Source organism: Oncorhynchus mykiss, chromosome 19, assembly GCF_013265735.2.
Source record: "Oncorhynchus mykiss isolate Arlee chromosome 19, USDA_OmykA_1.1, whole genome shotgun sequence".
NCBI classification, from domain to species: Eukaryota; Metazoa; Chordata; class Actinopteri; order Salmoniformes; family Salmonidae; genus Oncorhynchus; species Oncorhynchus mykiss.
The window spans coordinates 61,791,254-61,812,924 of record NC_048583.1 but is presented as its reverse complement, the minus strand read 5'-3'; the positions used below and the strand labels follow the sequence as shown (position 1 = coordinate 61,812,924).

General features: G+C 45.0%; 1 protein-coding gene across 4 annotated transcripts in view; it reads right to left on the bottom strand.

The window, feature by feature from the left end:
- The window catches only part of trim9 (tripartite motif containing 9), a 106,744-nt gene that overhangs the window by 39,957 nt on the left and 45,116 nt on the right, over positions 1 to 21,671 (bottom strand). For 2 of the 4 annotated variants that reach the window (XM_036955298.1, XM_036955299.1), the window contains exons 2-4: positions 16,417 to 16,512; positions 13,271 to 13,327; positions 9,365 to 9,487 (exon numbers count right to left, since the gene is read on the bottom strand). In XM_036955298.1, the coding sequence (XP_036811193.1) occupies positions 9,365 to 9,487; positions 13,271 to 13,327; positions 16,417 to 16,512 (276 nt within the window). The remainder of the gene's footprint in view (positions 1 to 9,364; positions 9,488 to 13,270; positions 13,328 to 16,416; positions 16,513 to 21,671) is intronic. The other 2 variants (XM_036955300.1, XM_036955301.1) reach the window with 1 other exon arrangement.

Sequence of the window (21,671 nt, the reverse complement as noted above, 5' to 3'; positions counted from 1 at the left end):
AGTCTGGGCCCCAGTCTGGGCCCGAGTCTGGGCTCGAGTCTTTGAATCTAGCTTTGGCCCTGGCAGCATCTCTGTTGTGTATGATTTCAGATAGCTTTGGCCCTGGCAGCATCTCTGTTGTGTATGATTTCAGATAGCTTTGGCCCTGGTAGCATCTCTGTTGTGTATGATTTCAGATAGCTTTGGCCCTGGTAGCATCTCTGTTGTGTATGATTTCAGATAGCTTTGGCCCTGGTAGCATCTCTGTTGTGTATGATTTCAGATAGCTTTGGCCCTGGCAGCATCTCTGTTGTGTATGATTTCAGATAGCTTTGGCCCTGGCAGCATCTCTGTTGTGTATGATTTCAGATAGCTTTGGCCCTGGTAGCATCTCTGTTGTGTATGATTTCAGATAGCTTTGGCCTAAAACCAACGGCTAGACCTGTTTTTAATTCTCTGTTTTTTAAAGGGGGCATGTTTATCTACAATACAATTGAAAACCTTTGGGACGTGGTTCAGAGCCAACTCTGGGTCAGGTATAAATGCAATGCAATCAAAGTCACCAAAATAAAGGTCACCAAAACAAGGCCCGTTCATTGAAATGTTTAAAATTCCTCTTGTTGATAAAACGAGGTTTGGATCTAGGCATGGGACAGCGGTCACTAATATCCAAAGCAATTACCCCACTCCCAGCATATTTGTCAATCAAAGTCGATTTCTTAGGGTCCTTTAAGTTTGGACGAGTAGGCTTTGTAATCAGCTGGGTCAAATTTAGATGAGTACAGATATCCTTTAAACAGTCAGCATCTTGCGTTCCCCCATGCAAGATTAAAATCTCCAGCGATCAACACCTCTGGGGGAGTAAAAATGGCAATTAAATCAGTGAGTTTGTTTAGTACAAACTTCTTGGCGGAGCGCGGGCGATTCCTATAACTGTTATTTTTTAGTTTGAACCCAACTGAAGACTTAAAGCCAACAATTCAAATGGTTTAGTAATGGAGGTAGCCTTTAACAGAGACACAGAAAGAAGATTCCTTGTGTAAATAGCAACACCGCCACCTTTGCCTTTCCTACCAGCCCGAAACACATTGTACCCTCAGGTTTCAGATGGAATAAAAATATCAGGGTCTGTCTGAGAGAGCTCCCAGATCTTGACATGATCCATTTTAGGTAATAAACTACAACTGTTAAGATGTAAAAATGTCAAACCTTTTCTGCATTTAAAATCACACAGTTTTCAATACAAGTCAGATTACTTTGAGATTTCAGAACAACAGGAGACTCAAATATTGGATTATAGCTATTAGGAAAATAAAACAAAGTAGGAATAGCAATGACTTTTCTCCAGTTAGCACCATTTGGCATGTCACCACTTTCAGATACAACATGTGTAACTCTCATAGAGACCAAAGAGGAGATGGCGAAAACTGACTTACATGTAATGCTAATATAGTCCTCACATCAATTTAGTTGACCAAGAACCTTTCTAATGTTTGATGACAACAGCCGGGAGCCATTTTCACCCAGGGGAATTCCGTCTTCCACAAAGTAGCCAGGACTATTCCAGAAGGAGTCAAAATTGTCAACGAAGGACATAACTGTTTTCAGAGCAGGAATCTGTTTCTTGATGGTGGGCATGACTTTTGATAACTCCAATACCCTCCAGGAAAACAAAGGGTACGGGTAATTCGGACTTCCACCAATCTAACCATGGAGCTTCCCATAATAATGGTTGATGGCTGTTATTCATTTAGAGCCGGAGCCCTCAGCCCAACCTTAACCCCAATCAGGGGCTCCTCTAACTCGCCCCCCCACAAATGACAGGAATATCAGAGCCCACCGTAGACCCGGTGAAGCAGAACCCACCTTAGACCCCGGCGATACCATCATAACGTTAAGGAAGGAACCTCCGACTCTCCATGAGAAGGTGGGACATCAGGCTCCAGAGCAGTAAAGTTATTCGATGTCGGCAACCCATTCATGAATCCCGTGACTGCAGGAGGCTCAAAAAGTGGAGGACGCCGCCGCTATCGACTTCGGCAATGAACGGTGTGACGTGTCTCCCTGTCCGGCCAGTCAGGTCCAGGAGAGAATCATCCTGCGATTCAGCAACAAAGGTCCTGCCAACGCCATTCTCCGTCGGTGAGCGATCACTTCCGAGCAGCGGCCAGTTCACCAAAGATAGCCTGCCTGAAGGTGAGACTCTCATCAGCCCAGCGCGATGCACGACCCTCGAAGTAGAGGACAACTAAAAATCACAGGTCTTGGCTTTCCCAGTAGCCTCAGCTATTTGTATGTCCAGCATAGTGACTTCTTCTCTGTAGCCCTCCGTGAGTAGGCAATTGTCGACCTGAAGGGCAGGGTGTTCAACTTCATCCCGGAACAGGGCGAGGTATATACAACTCCTGCAGCGTTGACAGCGTAACGAGTTCTCCACTTTATCAATACAAAGCAGGAAGACCGAGACAAACATGTTCTTGTGCTGATGTTGCTTCCAGAGGCAGTTTGGAGCTCGATGAATCCTGACTTCCTGACAGTTCAGTTGGAAAACGTTGTGATAGGCTACTTTCTGGATGATACGGCTCTCGTTTGTGGAATGACCAAGGTGCAGCGTGGTAGGCGTACATCGTTCAATTTATTGATGACACCGAAAGCAAAATAACAACAACAAAAACGAAAGCGCACAGTTCTGTAAGGCAAAACAAACTATACAGAAAACAAGATCCCACAAAACCCAAAAGGAAAATGACCACTTATATATGATCCCCAATCAGAGACAACGATAGACAGCTGCCTCTGATTGGGAACCATACTCAGCAGGTCAGGGCGTGACACTGGAGAATGACTGTGCCGTGCTTACTCTCTCGGACTCTGAAAATGAATCAGACAATGTGAAAATCCCTGATTTACGTAAAAACATTTTCTTAGAACCAGACATCGTTGTGTCTTCTGATGACAATGATGGGGGAGAAACGGTGTCTTTGTCACAGAAGAGGTTGACTGAGTTTTGAAATCCGTGGAATGCCCAGTGGAATGCCCAGTGGAATGCCCAGTGGAATGACCAGTGGAATGCCCAGTGGAATGCCCAGTGGAATGCCCAGTGGAATGCCCAGTGGAATGCCCAGTGGAATGCCCAGTGGAATGCCCAGTGGAATTCCCAGTGGAATGCCCAGTGGAATGCCCAGTGGAATGACCAGTGGAATGCCCAGTGGAATGCCCAGTGGAATGCCCAGTGGAAGCAGAGAGATGATTGCCAAATGCAGAAAGAGTCCGAAAAGAGAACACAGAAAGAAGGCTGTTGTATAAAACACTAATTTTGTCAGAAAGTCGTTTTCATTGCAAGTTAAAGCTGTACTGTTAACTAGCTAGCTAATGTTAACTGGTTGGCTCGCTATCTAATGTTACATGTCTGATCTGTGTATAGCTAATGTTAACTGGTTGGCTCGCTATCTAACGTTACATGTCTGATCTGTGTATAGTTAATGTTAACTGGTTGGCTCGCTAGCTAACGTTACGCGTATGATCTGTGTATAGCTAACGTTAGCTGGCTGGCTCGCTATCTAACATTACATGTATGATCTGTGTATAGCTAACGTTAGCTGGCTGGCTCGCTAGCTAACGTTACGCGTAGTATCTGTGTAGGAGCTCTAGAAAGGGGCCCGAGTTGGAATTCCGAGTTGGATGACCGTTGAAATGGATTTTTCCCAGTTTGAGATCCTAGCTGATTTGAACGCGGGATTATAGAGTTGGGATAATGGTTCATTGTTTAGCTAGCTAGCTAGCTGCATGTCGAAAAACAAAAGACTCCACTATGCCAGTAACCATTTCACTGTACTGTTTACACCTTCTGTGTCCTGTGCATGCGACAAACAAACTTAGATTGTATTTGATATAGTATGTTTACCAGAGACAGTAATGTGAAGAACAACATGACCTGCACCAAAGTCAGATTAGGATGTAGGCCAAGGACTCGATAAAGTTCATTTTTACGACTACTTTTTGCCACGACTTTCATCACTTTTAGTCTTGAAAGCTTTGGTTGTTTAATTTAATATACTGTGAATCCTTAAAGAGATGGGTGGGGCTAAAGCTTAAGAGGGTGTGAACGATTCTGCTGAATGGGTGTGGCTAAAGCTTAAGAGGGTGTGAACGATTCTGCTGAATGGGTGTGGCTAAAGCTTAAGAGGGTGTGAACGATTCTGCTGAATGGGTGGGGCTAAAGCTTAAGAGGGTGTGAACGATTCTGCTGAATGGGTGGGGCTAAAGCTTAAGAGGGTGTGAACGATTCTGCTGAATGGGTGTGGCTAAAGCTTAAGAGGGTGTGAACGATTCTGCTGAATGGGTGTGGCTAAAGCTTAAGAGGGTGTGAACGATTCTGCTAAATGGATGGGGCTAAAGCTTAAGAGGGTGTGAACGATTCTGCTGAATGGGTGTGGCTAAAGCTTAAGAGGGTGTGAACGATTCTGCTGAATGGGTGTGGCTAAAGCTTAAGAGGGTGTGAACGATTCTGCTGAATGGGTGTGGACAAAGAAGAGCTCTCCGGTAGGTCTACCAAAACACTCACATTCATCTTTCAAAGCAGAATTACATTCTCATTGTTCCTCAACTGCAGTGTATGATATACAACGTTGTAGCTCTGAGTCTCTAATTTTGTAAAAAAATATACATTTAAAATGTTGCTACATACCGTAGGACATATATTTTAGAGGCTATTTATACAGAAAATTGGTCTTAAAACCTGTATTATCCTAAACTGTATTTATAATTATATGACACCATTTTAGGTTGACAATAATTGTGTAACTCAATTTCTGATATATCACATGCCTTATTGTTCTCCGGTTTAAGTAAAATCAGGATTATCCCTCTACTGCCATTCATTCCAATTAGACTGGTTTGGATTTCTCCCTGACCAAGATGGCTGCCATTTTCACCTCATTCTGGAATTTGGAGGGATCATGACATAGTAATTGAATAGGATCTCTACGGGTATACTGCTATGTAATCACCACACGCATGCACACGAACACCCAAACGCACTGTGTGTGTGGTGTCAGAGTCTGGATCCATCCACTCCCCTGCAGAGGACTGGCACTACTCCAAGAGGTGCTTCTCTTCTCGCTGCTGACAATCGGCTCTCTGTTTAACAGACAAACTTTAATCATCTCTCTTCCCCCCCCCCCACCCCACTACTCAACCCTCCGTCTTCCCCTCACCCCACTACTCAGCCCTCCCTCTCCCCCACTCACCCCTCCCTCTCCTCTCCTCCCCCCCACCCCCCTACTGAACAGCTTTCTGTTTTCCCTCTCTCTCTCTCTCTGTTGTAATTGCTATGTCACTGCTGCAGTACCCAGTGGGCAGTGCAGTCTGTTTACCAATAAAGAGAGTCTACTCATCATGACACTGCTTTTCCTTCTCAACGTATTGATAAACACTCAGAAGGTGTATAACGTTGGACCTCCATTTCCAGTTCTGTGGGTTTTCTGTAATCCCGTCCAGCTACTCTCTGGCTGCGTCCCACCGTCCAGCTACTCTCTGGCTGCGTCCCACCGTCCAGCTACTCTGGCTGCGTCCCACCATCCAGCTACTCTCTGACTGCTTCCCACCATCCAGCTACTCTCTGACTGCGTCCCACCATCCAGCTACTCTCTGGCTGCGTCCCACCGTCCAGCTACTCTGGCTGCGTCCCACCATCCAGCTACTCTCTGACTGCTTCCCACCATCCAGCTACTCTCTGACTGCGTCCCACCTTCCAGCTACTCTCTGGCTGCGTCCCACCGTCCAGCTACTCTCTGACTGCTTCCCACCGTCCAGCTACTCTCTGACTGCGTCCCACCATCCAGCTACTCTCTGACTGCGTCCCACCGTCCAGCTACTCTCTGACTGCTTCCCACCGTCCAGCTACTCTCTGACTGCGTCCCACCGTCCAGCTACTCTCTGACTGCGTCCCACGGTCCAGCTACTCTCTGACTGCGTCCCACCGTCCAGCTACTCTCTGACTGCTTCCCACCGTCCAGCTACTCTCTGACTGCTTCCCACCGTCCAGCTACTCTCTGACTGCGTCCCACCGTCCAGCTACTCTCTGACTGCTTCCCACCGTCCAGCTACTCTCTGACTGCGTCCCACCGTCCAGCTACTCTCTGACTGCTTCCCACCGTCCAGCTACTCTCTGGCTGCGTCCCACCGTCCAGCTACTCTGGCTGCGTCCCACCATCCAGCTACTCTCTGACTGCGTCCCACCGTCCAGCTACTCTCTGGCTGCGTCCCACCATCCAGCTACTCTCTGACTGCTTCCCACCGTCCAGCTACTCTCTGACTGCGTCCCACCGCCCAGCTACTCTCTGGCTGCGTCCCACCGTCCAGCTACTCTCTGACTGCTTCCCACCGTCCAGCTACTCTCTGACTGCGTCCCACCGTCCAGCTACTCTCTGACTGCTTCCCACCGTCCAGCTACTCTCTGGCTGCGTCCCACCGTCCAGCTACTCTGGCTGCGTCCCACCATCCAGCTACTCTCTGACTGCGTCCCACCGTCCAGCTACTCTCTGGCTGCGTCCCACCATCCAGCTACTCTCTGACTGCTTCCCACCGTCCAGCTACTCTCTGACTGCGTCCCACCGCCCAGCTACTCTCTGGCTGCGTCCCACCATCCTGCTACTCTCTGGCTGCGTCCAACCATCCAGCTACTCTCTGACTGCGTCCCACCGTCCAGCTACTCTCTGACTGCTTCCCACCGTCCAGCTACTCTCTGACTGCGTCCCACCGCCCAGCTACTCTCTGACTGCTTCCCACCGTCCAGCTACTCTCTGACTGCGTCCCACCGCCCAGCTACTCTCTGACTGCTTCCCACCGTCCAGCTACTCTCTGACTGCGTCCCACCGCCCAGCTACTCTCTGGCTGCGCCCCACTGTCCAGCTACTCTCTGGCTGCGTCCCACCATCCAGCTACGTCCCACCATCCAGCTACTCTCTGACTGCGTCTCAAATTGCACCCTATTCCCTATATAGGGCACTACACTACACTATATAGGGCACTACACTACACTATATAGGGCACTACACGAGGGAATAGGGTGTCGTTTGTGACTCAGTCTCAGTCTTTCCCAGATGACCATGATAATTTCCATCCATCAGACATCCGGCTGGAAGGACCAATGAAAGGACACTGAGCCCATTCCCTCTGTAACACTGTGTGAGAGGAGAGAGGGAACGGCTAGTAGTCCAGTGTTGATGGCCACAGGGGAGGAGAGGAGAGGAGAAGAGGGGAGGAGGGAGGAGAGGAGAGGAGAGGAGAGGAGGAGGAGGGAGGAAGAGGAGGGAGGAGAGGAGAAGAGTGGAGTGGAGGAGGGAGGAAGAGGAGGGAGGAGAGGAGATGAGAAGAGGGGAGGAGGAAGGAGGAGAGGAGAAGAGTAGAGGAGGAGGGAGGAAGAGGAGGAGGGAGTGGAGGAGGAGGGAGGAGAGGAGAGGAGAAGAGTAGAGGAGGAGGGAGGAAGAGGAGGGAGAAGAGGAGATGAGAAGAGAGGAGGAGGAGGGAGGAGAGGAGAAGAGTAGAGGAGGAGGGAGGAAGAGGAGGAGGGAGTGGAGGAGGAGGGAGGAGAGGAGAAGAGTAGGAGGGAGGGAGGAGAGGAGAAGAGTGGAGGAGAGGTGAGGAGTAGAGGAGGAAGGAGGAGAGGTGAGGAGTGGAGGAGGAGGGAGGAGAGGTGAGGAGTGGAGAAGGAGGGGGAGAGGAGAGGAGAAGAGTAGAGGAGGAGGGAGGAAGAGGAGGGAGAAGAGGAGATGAGAAGAGAGGAGGAGGAGGGAGGAGAGGAGAAGAGTAGAGGAGGAGGGAGGAAGAGGAGGAGGGAGTGGAGGAGGAGGGAGGAGAGGAGAAGAGTAGGAGGGAGGGAGGAGAGGAGAAGAGTGGAGGAGAGGTGAGGAGTAGAGGAGGAAGGAGGAGAGGTGAGGAGTGGAGGAGGAGGGAGGAGAGGTGAGGAGTGGAGAAGGAGGGGGAGAGGAGAGGAGAAGAGTAGAGGAGGAGGGAGGAAGAGGAGGGAGAAGAGGAGATGAGAAGAGAAGAGGAGGAGGGAGGAGAGGAGAAGAGTAGAGGAGGATGGAGGAAGAGGAGGAGGGAGTGGAGGAGGAGGGAGGAGAGGAGAAGAGTAGGAGGGAGGGAGGAGAGGAGAAGAGTGGAGGAGAGGTGAGGAGTAGAGGAGGAGGGAGGAGAGGTGAGGAGTGGAGGAGGAGGGAGGAGAGGTGAGGAGTGGAGAAGGAGGGGGGACCCCTGGTGCCAGTAAAAACTGCCTATTCTCTCTCTGCCTGTCTCCATCTTTAATGACAGTCTTTTGACTGTCATTTGAGAAGTAGCCATTATGTTATTGAGGGCTTCACGCCTTCACACACTGCTTAAAAAAATAACAAGCTCTGCACGTCGCTATGTCCTGGTTGTCATGGAGATGGTTGCCTCTGGTGTCACCGAACGATACTGTCTCAAGGACTAGAGGAGAGGAACAGGCTTGGTGTGTGTGAGAGAGAGAGGGAGAGGGAGCAGAGGGCGAGGGAGAGCAAAGAGCAAAGAGCAAAGAGCGAGAGAGAGAGAGAGAAAGAGAAAGACAAAGAGAGAGACAAAGAGAGAGACAGAGAGAGAGAGAGAGTGAGAGAGAGAGACAGTGAGAGAGAGAGAGAGAGAGAGAGAAAGAGAGAGGGACATTTGAAATGTCTTTATTCTTTAGGAACTTCTGTGAGTGTAATGTTTACTGTTAATTTGTATTGTTTATTTCACTTTTGTTTGTTATCTACTTCACTTGCTTTGGCAATGTTAACACATGTTTCCCATGCCAATAAAGCCCCTTGAATTGAATTGAGAGAGAGAGAGAGAGAGAGAGAGAGAGAGAGAGAGAGAGAGAGAGAGAGAGAGAGAAAGATAAAGATTTAAATAAAGAATAAATAAAGAATAAATACATTAATGCATAATTCTGTCTGTTTGATATTCACGACGGAACTTTCCGATAGGTTTGCAGAGCCCTGAGTCCTGAAAGAAGAAGGAAAACCACACAACGCTGGACGAAGTTTGTGGGTAACCTATGACCTTCCCAAGGAGCAATGGTGAATACGTCAAGTGAGCCAAGATGGTCCTGCATAGCAGCTCAGGGCTGCAGCCCGAGTCTCCACACACTTGCACACGTTCTTGCACGGAGCCAATGCTTACAACAATCATATACTTTTAAATCTTATGCCGTGGAGTGTATAAGTGCACACTTTTGGTAAAAAAAGTGTGGAGAATTGGGACTCAGCCAAGATCACCTTCATCTTATGCATAACTCTGCCTATTTAGTATTCATTCATTCATTCATTTATAATTGCTACCCCGCAGGCAGGAAGTCCCCTGGGCTTGATCCAAAATGGCGTCTCACCTTCAGCTTGTGCTCATGTTCGTTGTTGACGCGGGTCAGCAGCTGGGCCTTGCGTCGGTTCAGGGCGTCAATGAGGGCGTCACACTGCGCCACCAGACAGGCTTCGAACTCCACGCCGTTCTCCTGCAGGTCAGACAGACAGTTAGACAGGCAGATATAAAGAAAGATAGACAGATAGGCAGAGACAGACAGACAGCTGGGACACAAGGCAGTGTGGATAGACTTTGATGAAAGCATCAAAACAGGCATTAGAAATAATATGCATCATTCCTATGTTTAGAAAACAGGCAAACTCACCAGACGGACAGAAAATGTGAGGAGGTATGTAATCAAGCGTCTCCTAGTAAGAGTGCTGATTTAGGATCAGTTCTACCTTTTTTTAGTCACAGTAAGATAAGATTACATGGACAAGAGGGCAGCTGATCCTAGAGCAGCTTGATACATACGGTGACTGATCACTGAAAAACACCAATAGAAAAGGAACCACTGACAACATGGTGGAGATCACGGTTAACTGTGATGCCAGACCAGAGGCAGACTGCCATGTTGACGACATTTAAATAGGAGTGGGGGAACGATGGCAGACTACTGGGAAAGGAACAGTCATGGGGAGACTATTGGTAGTCTTTGGAGACTATTTGAAGACTATTTGTAGTTTTTAGAGACGAAATGAAAAACTATTTGTAGTTTTTAGAGACTATCTGAAAAACTATTTGTAGTTTTTAGAGACTATCTGAAGACTCTTTGTGGTTTTTAGAGACTATCTGAAGACTGTAGTTTTAGAGACTATCTGAAGACTCTTTGTAGATTTCAGAGACTATATGAAAAACTATTTGTAGTTTTTAGAGACTATCTAAAGACTCTTTGTGGTTTTTAGAGACTATCTGAAGACTATTTGTAGTTTTTAGAGACTATATGAAAAACTATGTGTAGTTTTTTAGAGACTATCTGAAGACTGTTTGTAGTTTTTAGAGACTATCTGAAGACTGTTTGTAGTTTTTAGAGACTATCTGAAGACTCTTTGTAGATTTCAGAGACTATCTAAAGACTCTTTGTCGTTTTTTAGAGACTATCTTAAGACTATTTGTAATGACACCTCATGTTAACCAGATGTTCTGTTGAACAGATGGAAGAAACAAGTGAAACACGTTTTGAGACGTCATTGAGATCTACTGGTTCCATCAAGGTGAGGTACCACCACCAGTTGAATACGTGTTCTACGGTGTTCTACAGTGTTCCTCAGTGTTCTACGGTGTTCTACAGTGTTCCTCAGTGTTCTACGGTGTTCTACAGTGTTCCTCAGTGTTCTACGGTGTTCCTCAGTGTTCTACAGTGTTCCTCAGTGTTTTACGGTGTTCTACAGTGTTCTACAGTGTTCTACGGTGTTCTACAGTGTTCCTCGGTGTTCTACGGTGTTCAACGGTGTTCCTCAGTGTTCTACAGTGTTCTACGGTGTTCTACAGTGTTCTACAGTGTTCCTCGGTGTTCTACGGTGTTCAACGGTGTTCCTCAGTGTTCTACAGTGTTCCTCAGTGTTTTACGGTGTTCTACGGTGTTCTACAGTGTTCTACAGTGTTTTACGGTGTTCTACGGTGTTCTACAGTGTTCTACAGTGTTCCACAGTGTTCCTCAGTGTTTTACGGTGTTCTACAGTGTTCTACAGTGTTCTACGGTGTTCTACAGTGTTCCTCGGTGTTCTACTGTGTTCTACGGTGTTCCTCAGTGTTCTACAGTGTTCCTCAGTGTTTTACGGTGTTCTACGGTGTTCTACAGTGTTCTACAGTGTTTTACGGTGTTCTACGGTGTTCTACAGTGTTCTACAGTGTTCCTCCGTGTTCTACGGTGTTCTACGGTGTTCCTCTGTGTTCTACGGTGTTCCTCAGTGTTCTACAGTGTTCTACAGTGTTCCTCAGTGTTCTACGGTGTTCTACAGTGTTCTACAGTGTTCCTCAGTGTTCCTCAGTGTTCTACGGTGTTCCTCAGTGTTCTACAGTGTTCCTCAGTGTTTTACTGTGTTCTACGGTGTTCTACAGTGTTCTACAGTGTTCCTCAGTGTTCTACGGTGTTCCTCAGTGTTCTACAGTGTTCCTCAGTGTTCTACAGTGTTCCTCAGTGTTCTACAGTGTTCCTCAGTGTTCTACAGTGTTCCTCAGTGTTCTACAGTGTTCTACGGTGTTCTACAGTGTTCTACAGTGTTCCTCGGTGTTCTACGGTGTTCAACGGTGTTCCTCAGTGTTCTACAGTGTTCCTCAGTGTTTTACGGTGTTCTACGGTGTTCTACAGTGTTCTACAGTGTTTTACGGTGTTCTACGGTGTTCTACAGTGTTCTACAGTGTTCCACAGTGTTCCTCAGTGTTTTACGGTGTTCTACAGTGTTCTACAGTGTTCTACGGTGTTCTACAGTGTTCCTCGGTGTTCTACTGTGTTCTACGGTGTTCCTCAGTGTTCTACAGTGTTCCTCAGTGTTTTACGGTGTTCTACGGTGTTCTACAGTGTTCTACAGTGTTTTACGGTGTTCTACGGTGTTCTACAGTGTTCTACAGTGTTCCTCCGTGTTCTACGGTGTTCTACGGTGTTCCTCTGTGTTCTACGGTGTTCCTCAGTGTTCTACAGTGTTCTACAGTGTTCCTCAGTGTTCTACGGTGTTCTACAGTGTTCTACAGTGTTCCTCAGTGTTCCTCAGTGTTCTACGGTGTTCCTCAGTGTTCTACAGTGTTCCTCAGTGTTTTACTGTGTTCTACGGTGTTCTACAGTGTTCTACAGTGTTCCTCAGTGTTCTACGGTGTTCCTCAGTGTTCTACAGTGTTCCTCAGTGTTCTACAGTGTTCCTCAGTGTTCTACAGTGTTCCTCAGTGTTCTACAGTGTTCCTCAGTGTTCTACGGTGTTCTACAGTGTTCTACAGTGTTCTACAGTGTTCTACGGTGTTCTACAGTGTTCTACAGTGTTCCTCGGTGTTCTACGGTGTTCAACGGTGTTCCTCAGTGTTCTACAGTGTTCCTCAGTGTTTTACGGTGTTCTACGGTGTTCTACAGTGTTCTACAGTGTTTTACGGTGTTCTACGGTGTTCTACAGTGTTCTACAGTGTTCCTCAGTGTTCCTCAGTGTTTTACGGTGTTCTACAGTGTTCTACAGTGTTCTACGGTGTTCTACAGTGTTCCTCGGTGTTCTACTGTGTTCTACGGTGTTCCTCAGTGTTCTACAGTGTTCCTCAGTGTTTTACGGTGTTCTACAGTGTTCCTCGGTGTTCTACTGTGTTCTACGGTGTTCCTCAGTGTTCTACAGTGTTCCTCAGTGTTCTACGGTGTTCTACAGTGTTCTACAGTGTTTTACGGTGTTCTACGGTGTTCTACAGTGTTCTACAGTGTTCCTCCGTGTTCTACGGTGTTCTACGGTGTTCCTCTGTGTTCTACGGTGTTCCTCAGTGTTCTACAGTGTTCTACAGTGTTCCTCAGTGTTCTACGGTGTTCTACAGTGTTCTACAGTGTTCCTCAGTGTTCCTCAGTGTTCTACGGTGTTCCTCAGTGTTCTACAGTGTTCCTCAGTGTTTTACTGTGTTCTACGGTGTTCTACAGTGTTCTACAGTGTTCCTCAGTGTTCTACGGTGTTCCTCAGTGTTCTACAGTGTTCCTCAGTGTTCTACAGTGTTCCTCAGTGTTCTACAGTGTTCCTCAGTGTTCTACGGTGTTCTACAGTGTTCTACAGTGTTCTACAGTGTTCCTCAGTGTTTTACGGTGTTCTACAGTGTTCTACGGTGTTCTAGAGTGTTTTACAGTGTTCTACGGTGTTCTACAGTGTTCTACAGTGTTCTACGGTGTGTATTAGTATATAGTATTAACCTCAATTATGGCCACCAAACCCAATTCCTCTCCTCTCCTCCTCCTCCTCCTCCTCCTCCTCCTCCTCACCTTCAGCGTTCCCCACCCTGAAGTCACGAGTAAGGGTCTCCCTGGACCATCAGTGGGCTGTGTGACAAGAAAAGCAATCAGCTTGGACATCTGATCTGACTGATAGAAATATAAGGCTTTACTCCTAGGAGGACAGTCAAAATGGCCACCAGAAGGTCCACCAGTTATGACATCATTGACCTGAACGAGGACCCTCGTTCTACTCATTCTATTTCTATAATCTCTTCCCACCCTGTTGTCTGGCCAGCAGCTTAACTCAATCTGTATCAGAGTATCACCATACTATATCTATCTGTATCAGAGTATCACCATACTATATCTATCTGTATCAGAGTATCACCATACTATATATATCTGTATCAGAGTGTCACCATACTATATCTATCTGTATCAGTATCACCATACTATCTGTATCAGAGTGTCACCAGACTGTATCTATCTGTATTAGAATGTCACCATACTATATCTATCTGTATCATCCATAGTATCACCATACTATATCTATCTGTATCAGTGTATCACCATACTATATCTAGCTGTATCAGAGTGTCACCATACTATATCTATCTGTATCAGAGTGTCACCATACTATATCTATCTGTATCAGAGTGTCACCAGACTATATCTATCTGTATCAGTGGCACCATACTATATCTATCTGTATTAGAGTGTCACCATACTATATCTATCTTTATCACCCATAGTGTCACCATACTATATCTATCTGTATCAGAGTGTCACCATACTATATCTATCTGTATCAGAGTATCACCATACTATATCTATCTGTATCAGAGTATCACCATACTATATCTATCTGCATCAGAGTGTCACCATACTACATCTATCTGTATCATCCATAGTATCACCATACTATATATATCTGTATCAGAGTGCCACCATACTATATCTATCTGTATCAGAGTGTCACCATACTACATCTATCTGTATCAGTGTCACCATACTATATCTATCTGTATCATCCATAGTATCACCATACTATATCTATCTGTATCAGTGTATCACCATACTACATCTATCTGTATCAGAGTGTCACCATACTATATCTATCTGTATCAGAGTGTCACCATACTATATCTATCTGTATCATCCATAGTATCACCATACTATATCTATCTGTATCAGTGTATCACCATACTACATCTATCTGTATCAGAGTGTCACCATACTATATCTATCTGTATCAGAGTGTCACCATACTATATCTATCTGTATCAGTGTCACCATACTATATCTATCTGTATCACCCATAGTGTCACCATACTATATCTATCTGTATCAGAGTATCACTATACTATATCTATCTGTATCAGAGTGTCACCATACTATATCTATCTGCATCAGAGTGTCACCATACTATATCTATATGTATCATCCATAGTATCACCATACTATATCTATCTGTATCAGAGTGTCACCATACTATATCTATCTGCATCAGAGTGTCACCATACTATATCTATCTGTATCATCCATTGTATCACCATACTATATCTATCTGTATCAGTGTCACCATACTATATCTATCTGCATCAGAGTGTCACCATACTATATCTATCTGTATCATCCATTGTATCACCATACTATATCTATCTGTATCAGTGTCACCATACTACATCTATCTGCATCAGAGTGTCACCAGACTATATCTATCTGTATCAGTGGCACCATACTATATCTATATGTATTAGAGTGTCACCATACTATATCTATCTGTATCACCCATAGTGTCACCATACTATATCTATCTGTATCAGAGTGTCACCATACTATATTTATCTGCATCAGAGTATCACCATACTATATCTATCTGTATCAGAGTATCACCATACTATATCTATCTGCATCAGAGTGTCACCATACTACATCTATCTGTATCATCCATAGTATCACCATACTATATCTATCTGTATCAGAGTGCCACCATACTATATCTATCTGTATCAGAGTGTCACCATACTACATCTATCTGTATCAGTGTCACCATACTATATCTATCTGTATCAGAGTGTCACCATACTATATCTATCTGTATCATCCATAGTATCACCATACTATATCTATCTGTATCAGTGTATCACCATACTACATCTATCTGTATCAGAGTGTCACCATACTATATCTATCTGTATCAGAGTGTCACCATACTATATCTATCTGTATCAGAGTGTCACCATACTATATCTATCTGTATCACCCATAGTGTCACCATACTATATCTATCTGTATCAGAGTATCACTATACTATATCTATCTGTATCAGAGTGTCACCATACTATATCTATCTGCATCAGAGTGTCACCATACTATATCTATCTGTATCAACCATAGTATCACCATACTATATCTATCTGTATCAGAGTGTCACCATACTACATCTATCTGTATCAGAGTGTCACCATACTATATCTATCTGCATCAGAGTGTCACCATACTATATCTATCTGTATCAACCATAGTATCACCATACTATATCTATCTGTATCAGAGTGTCACCATACTACATCTATCTGTATCAGAGTGTCACCATACTACATCTATCTGCATCAGAGTATCACCATACTATATCTATCTGTATCATCCATTGTATCACCATACTATCTCTATCTGTATCAGAGTGTCACCATACTACATCTATCTGTATCAGAGTGTCACCATACTATATCTATCTGCATCAGAGTGTCACCATACTATATCTATCTATATCATCCATAGTATCACCATACTATATCTATCTGTATCAGAGTGTCACCATACGATATCTTCTATCTGTTGTTGCCGGGTGACTCTTGAGGCAAAGTTCACAGGTTAAATGTTCTGTACGTGTCAGTAAGCTACAGTTCCTAAAAGATGACATGAGGGGAGGAGCTATGGCTGGGTGAACGTGTAGGAGGGGTTTAGGACGGCATGTGGGAGGGGCTATGAGTGGCTATGGGAGTAGGGGGGAGATGCTTGTAACGACGAGAGGAGCGACTTGGCTCGCGTCCCAAATGGCACCCTATTCCCTATATAGGGCACTACTTTTGGACAGACTGATAGGCCCTGATGAAAGTAGTGCACTTTAATAGGGAATAGGGTACCATTTGTGATGTACACTATGACAGTGTAGGCAGTACAGTGTGTACCTGGATGTGCTGCACCATGTTCCTCAGCTGAACCAGGAACTCCTTGGCCTCGGTAGCTCGGTCCGACAGGATGTTGAGGGCCTGGGACAGCTGGCCCTGAGGAGGAGAGGACAGAGAGAAAAACATGGTCAGAGGACAGAGAGAAAAACATGGCCAGAGGACAGAGAGAAAAACATGGCCAGAGGACAGAGAGAAAAACATGGTCAGAGGACAGAGAGAAAAACATGGTCAGAGGACAGAGAGAAAAACATGGTCAGAGGACAGAGAGAAAAACATGGTCAGAGGACAGAGAGAAAAACATGGTCAGAGGACAGAGAGAAAAACATGGCCAGAGGACAGAGAGAAAAACATGGTCAGAGGACAGAGAGAAAAACATGGTCAGAGGACAGAGAGAAAAACATGGTCAGAGGACAGAGAGAAAAACATGGTCAGAGGACAGAGAGAAAAACATGGTCAGAGGACAGAGAGAAAAACATGGTCAGAGGACAGAGAGAAAAACATGATCAGAGGACAGAGAGAAAAACATGGCCAGAGGACAGAGAGAAAAACATGATCAGAGGACAGAGAGAAAAACATGATCAGAGGACAGAGAGAAAAACATGACCAGAGGACAGAGAGAAAAACATGACCAGAGGACAGAGAGAAAAACATGGTCAGAGGACAGAGAGAAAAACATGGTCAGAGGACAGAGAGAAAAACATGGTCAGAGGACAGAGAGAAAAACATGGTCAGAGGACAGAGAGAAAAACATGGTCAGAGGACAGAGAGAAAAACATGGTCAGAGGACAGAGAGAAAAACATGGCCAGAGGACAGAGAGAAAAACATGATCAGAGGACAGAGAGAAAAACATGACCAGAGGACAGAGAGAAAAACATGGTCAGAGGACAGAGAGAAAAACATGGTCAGAGGACAGAGAGAAAAACATGGTCAGTATTGGACACATCCACTGGTGGAGAAAGTACCCAGTTGTCAGCTAAATGAGTCCAGGCAACTGAGAACTTTGTTCAGCCAATGGGTTTTAGTGTTTTAGCAATTGAGAAAAACTGTAAATAGATTATAAACAAAAGTGAAATATATATATATTTTTTATTAACAGTAAACATTACACTCACAAAAGTTCCAAAAGAATAAAATACATTTTAGTTAGATAGTTAAAGTACTAAAGGGAAAATAAATAAACATAAATATTTTTTCTTCACTGGTTGCAGTTTTCTTGTGGCAACAGGTCCAATGATATTGCTGCTTTGATGGCAAACTGTGGTATTTCACCCAATAGATATGGGAGTTTATCAAAATTGGGTTTGTTTTTGAATTCTTTGTGGATCTGTGTAATCTGAGGGAAATATGTCTCTCTAATATGGTCATACATTGGGCAGGATGTTAGGAAGTGCAGCTCAGTTTCCAACTCATTTTGTGGGCAGTGAGCACATAGCCTGTCTTCTCTTGAGAGCCATGCCTGCCTTCGGTGGCCTTTCTCAATAGCAAGGCTATGCTCACTGAGTCTGTACATAGTCAAAGCTTTCCTTAAATTTGGGTCAGTCACAGTGGACAGGTATTCTGCCACTGTGTACTCTCTGCTTAGAGACAAATAGCATTCTGGTTTGCTCAGGTTTTTTTGTTAATTCTTTCCAATGTGTCAAGTAATTATCTTTTTGTTTTCTCGTGAATTGGTTGGGTGTAATTGTGTTGCTGTCCTGGGTCTCTGTGGGGTCTGTTTGTGTTTGTGAATTAAGCCCCAGGACCAGCTTGCTCTTCCCCAGATTCTTCTCTGTGGGTGATGGCTTTGTTATGGAAGATTTGGGAATCACTTCCTTTTAGATGTTTGTTTTCTGGATTTTGATAATTTAGCGGGTATCTCTATCTATCTATCTATCTATCTATCGATCTGTCAAGCTATCTATCTATCTATCTATCTATCTATCATCTATCTATCTATCGATCTGTCAATCTATCTATCTATCTATCTATCGATCTGTCAATCTATCTATCTATCTATCTATCTATCATCTATCTATCTACCTATCTATCTATCTATCTATCTATCTATCTATCTATCTATCTATCTATCGATCTGTCAATCCATCTATCTATCTATCTATCTATCTATCTATCTATCTATCTATCTATCTATCTATCTATCTATCTATCTATCTATCTATCTATCTATCTATCTATCATCTATCTATCTATCTATCGATCTGTCAATCCATCTATCTATCTATCTATCTATCTATCTATCTATCTATCTATCTATCTATCTATCTATCATCTATCTATCTATCATCTATCTATCTATCTATCTATCTATCTATCTATCTATCTATCTATCTATCTATCTATCTATCTGTCAATCAAAAGAACATAATTGAGATTAATCACATGGAGTCTGTGTCGACCCTCCATAGAGGAGGAGTTGAATGATTGTTGTTTCTGTCTCTTTACCACCCTGGGGACAGAGAGGGCTGAGCTTGGTGCCCTCTACACTCTTTCTGATGTGTTCCATATCCTGACATAACAGGAAATGCCTCTGCTTTAGCTGACACACAGACCTCCTTGTTTGGATAACGGGGGTCGGGGTGGGGGGGTGGGGGTCGAGTCCATAAAATTGGAGCTGTGTGAACAGAGGGGTTTATGGAGTGAGGGGTATCAGCCTGTACACACACACACACACACACACACACACACACACACACACCTCCTAACACCAACCCTGGGAAAGTTTTGCGGTTGAGTGAACTGACTGGAGATCAGCCAAGTGGAGACGTGTTATCTTTCAGGAGGACTGATGTGGAATAGAGAGGGTAACTCTGCTTCGACCAGTCAGAACACAATCCTCTAGTCTAGGATCAAATCAAGACATTACTACAGACCCGGATTAATTCCCGGGCTGTGCCACAACCGGCCTTGGCAGGAAGTCCCATAGGACGGCGCACAATGGAAGCCAAAATAGGATGACACAATGAGGACTCTCTTTGCCTTGATGACAGCTTTGCACACTCTTTGCATTCTCTCAACCAGCTTCAAATGGAATGCTTTTCCAATAGTCTTGAAGGAGTTCCCACAAATGCTGAGCACATGTTGGCTGCTTTTCCTTCACTCTGCGGTTTAACTCAACCCAAACCATCTCAATTGGGTTGAGGTCGGGTGATTGGGGAGGCCAGGTCATCTGATGCAGCACTCACTCTCCTTCTTGGTCAAATAGCCCTTCACAGCCTGGAGGTGTGTTTTGGGTCATTGTCCTGTTGAAAAGCAAATGATAGTTCCACTAAGCGCAAACCAGATGGGACGGCGTGTTGCTGCAGAATGCTGTGGTTGCCATGCTGGTTAAGTGTGCCTTGAATTCTAAATAAATCACAGACAGTGTCACCAGCAAAGCACCCCCACAACATCACACCTCCTCCTCCATGCTTCACGTTGGGAACCACACATGCAGAGATCATCCGTTCACCTACTCTGCGTCTTACAAAGACTTTTATTTTATTTAACCTTTATTTAACTAGGCAAGTCAATTAAGAACAAATTCCTATTTACAATCGCGGCATACCCCGGCCAAACCCTAACGATGCTGGGCCAATTGTGCACCGCCCTATGGGACTCCCAATCACGGCCAGTTTTGATACAGCCTGGAATCGAACCAGAGTCTGTAGTGACGCCTCTAGCACTGAAATGCAGTGCCTTAGACCGAGTGGCGCAGCTGTTCTTGCCATAATATGTACTTGGTCTTTCACCGATTAGGGCTATCTTCTGTATACCACCCCTACCTTCTCACAACACATCTGATTGGCTCAAATACATTATTAAGGAAAGAAATTCCACAAATTACCTTTAACAAGGCAGACCTGTTAATTGAAATGCATTCCAGGTGACTACCTCATGAAGCTGGTTGAGAGAATGCAAAGAATGTGCAAAGCTGTCATCAAGGCAAAGGGTGGCTACTTTGAATAATCTCAAACATAAAATATATTTACTTTTTTGGTTACTACATGATTCCATATGTGTTATTTCATAGTTTTGATGTCTTCACTATTATTCTACAATGTAGAAAATAGTAAAAATAAAGAAAAACCCTGGAATTTTATTTAACTAGGCAAGTCAGTTAAGAACAAATTCATATTTACAATGATAGCCTAGTGGGTTAACTGCCTGTTCAGGGGCAGAACGACAGATTTGTACCTTGTCAGCTCGGGGATTTGAACTTGCAACCTTCCGGTTACTAGTCCAACGCTCTAACCACAAGGCTACCCTGCCGCCTCTACACTCTAACCACTAGGCTACCCTGCCGCCTCTACACTCTAACCACTAGGCTACCCTGCCGCCTCTACACTCTAACCACTAGGCTACCCTGCCGCCTCTACACTCTAACCACTAGGCTACCCTGCCGCCTCTACACTCTAACCACTAGGCTACCCTGCCGCCTCTACACTCTAACCACTAGGCTACCCTTCCGCCTCTACACTCTAACCACTAGGCTACCCTACCTCCTCCACACTCTAACCACTAGGCTACCCTACCTCCTCTACACTCTAACCACTAGGCTACCCTGCAGAGTAGGTGTGTCTTAACTTTTGACTGGTACTGTACATTTCTCCCAAAATATAAATGTAAAGTGATAAGTCATATTGGGGACTGTTAGATAAGATAAAGATAAAAATCTGAATGTTTAACAGCATAATTCTGCAATCTTACTGTGAAGGAACCTTCTGTCTTATGTGACCACACCAAGCGTAACATATCATACTAATTTGAGTGACCCGGATTTACGTTTACTACAGCATGGTACGTGTAGTCTATGAGACCAGGCTGCCATGCGGGGGCTGCTGGCATAGAAACCTCCCCTGGAGAAGTTCTGATGATGGGTTATTAAAGCGGGGGGGGGGGGGGGGGGGGGTGGATGGTTGTCGTAAACTGTTGCTGAAAAACAGCAAGTGAGAGAACATGGATAAGTTGACACATAAACACATACCAAGTTTTACGCCTATTGGTTGGGAGAGAGGAAGCTGATCCCATGGGTTAAAAGAGCGAGAGTGAGGAACGTGCATTATTGGGAAAGGGGGAGACACCTAGTCAGTTTGCAGAACCCAATCGAATCAGAGCGGTGCAAGAGTGGGGCCTTCATCAACATCGTCAGCGATCATCAGGGAGCAGTTGTTGTGGGAGTTAACTGCCTTGCTCAAAGGAAGAACGGCTATTCGGTTACTGTCTCAACGCTCTAACCAATAGGCTCCCTGCTGCCTCTACACTCTAACCAATAGGC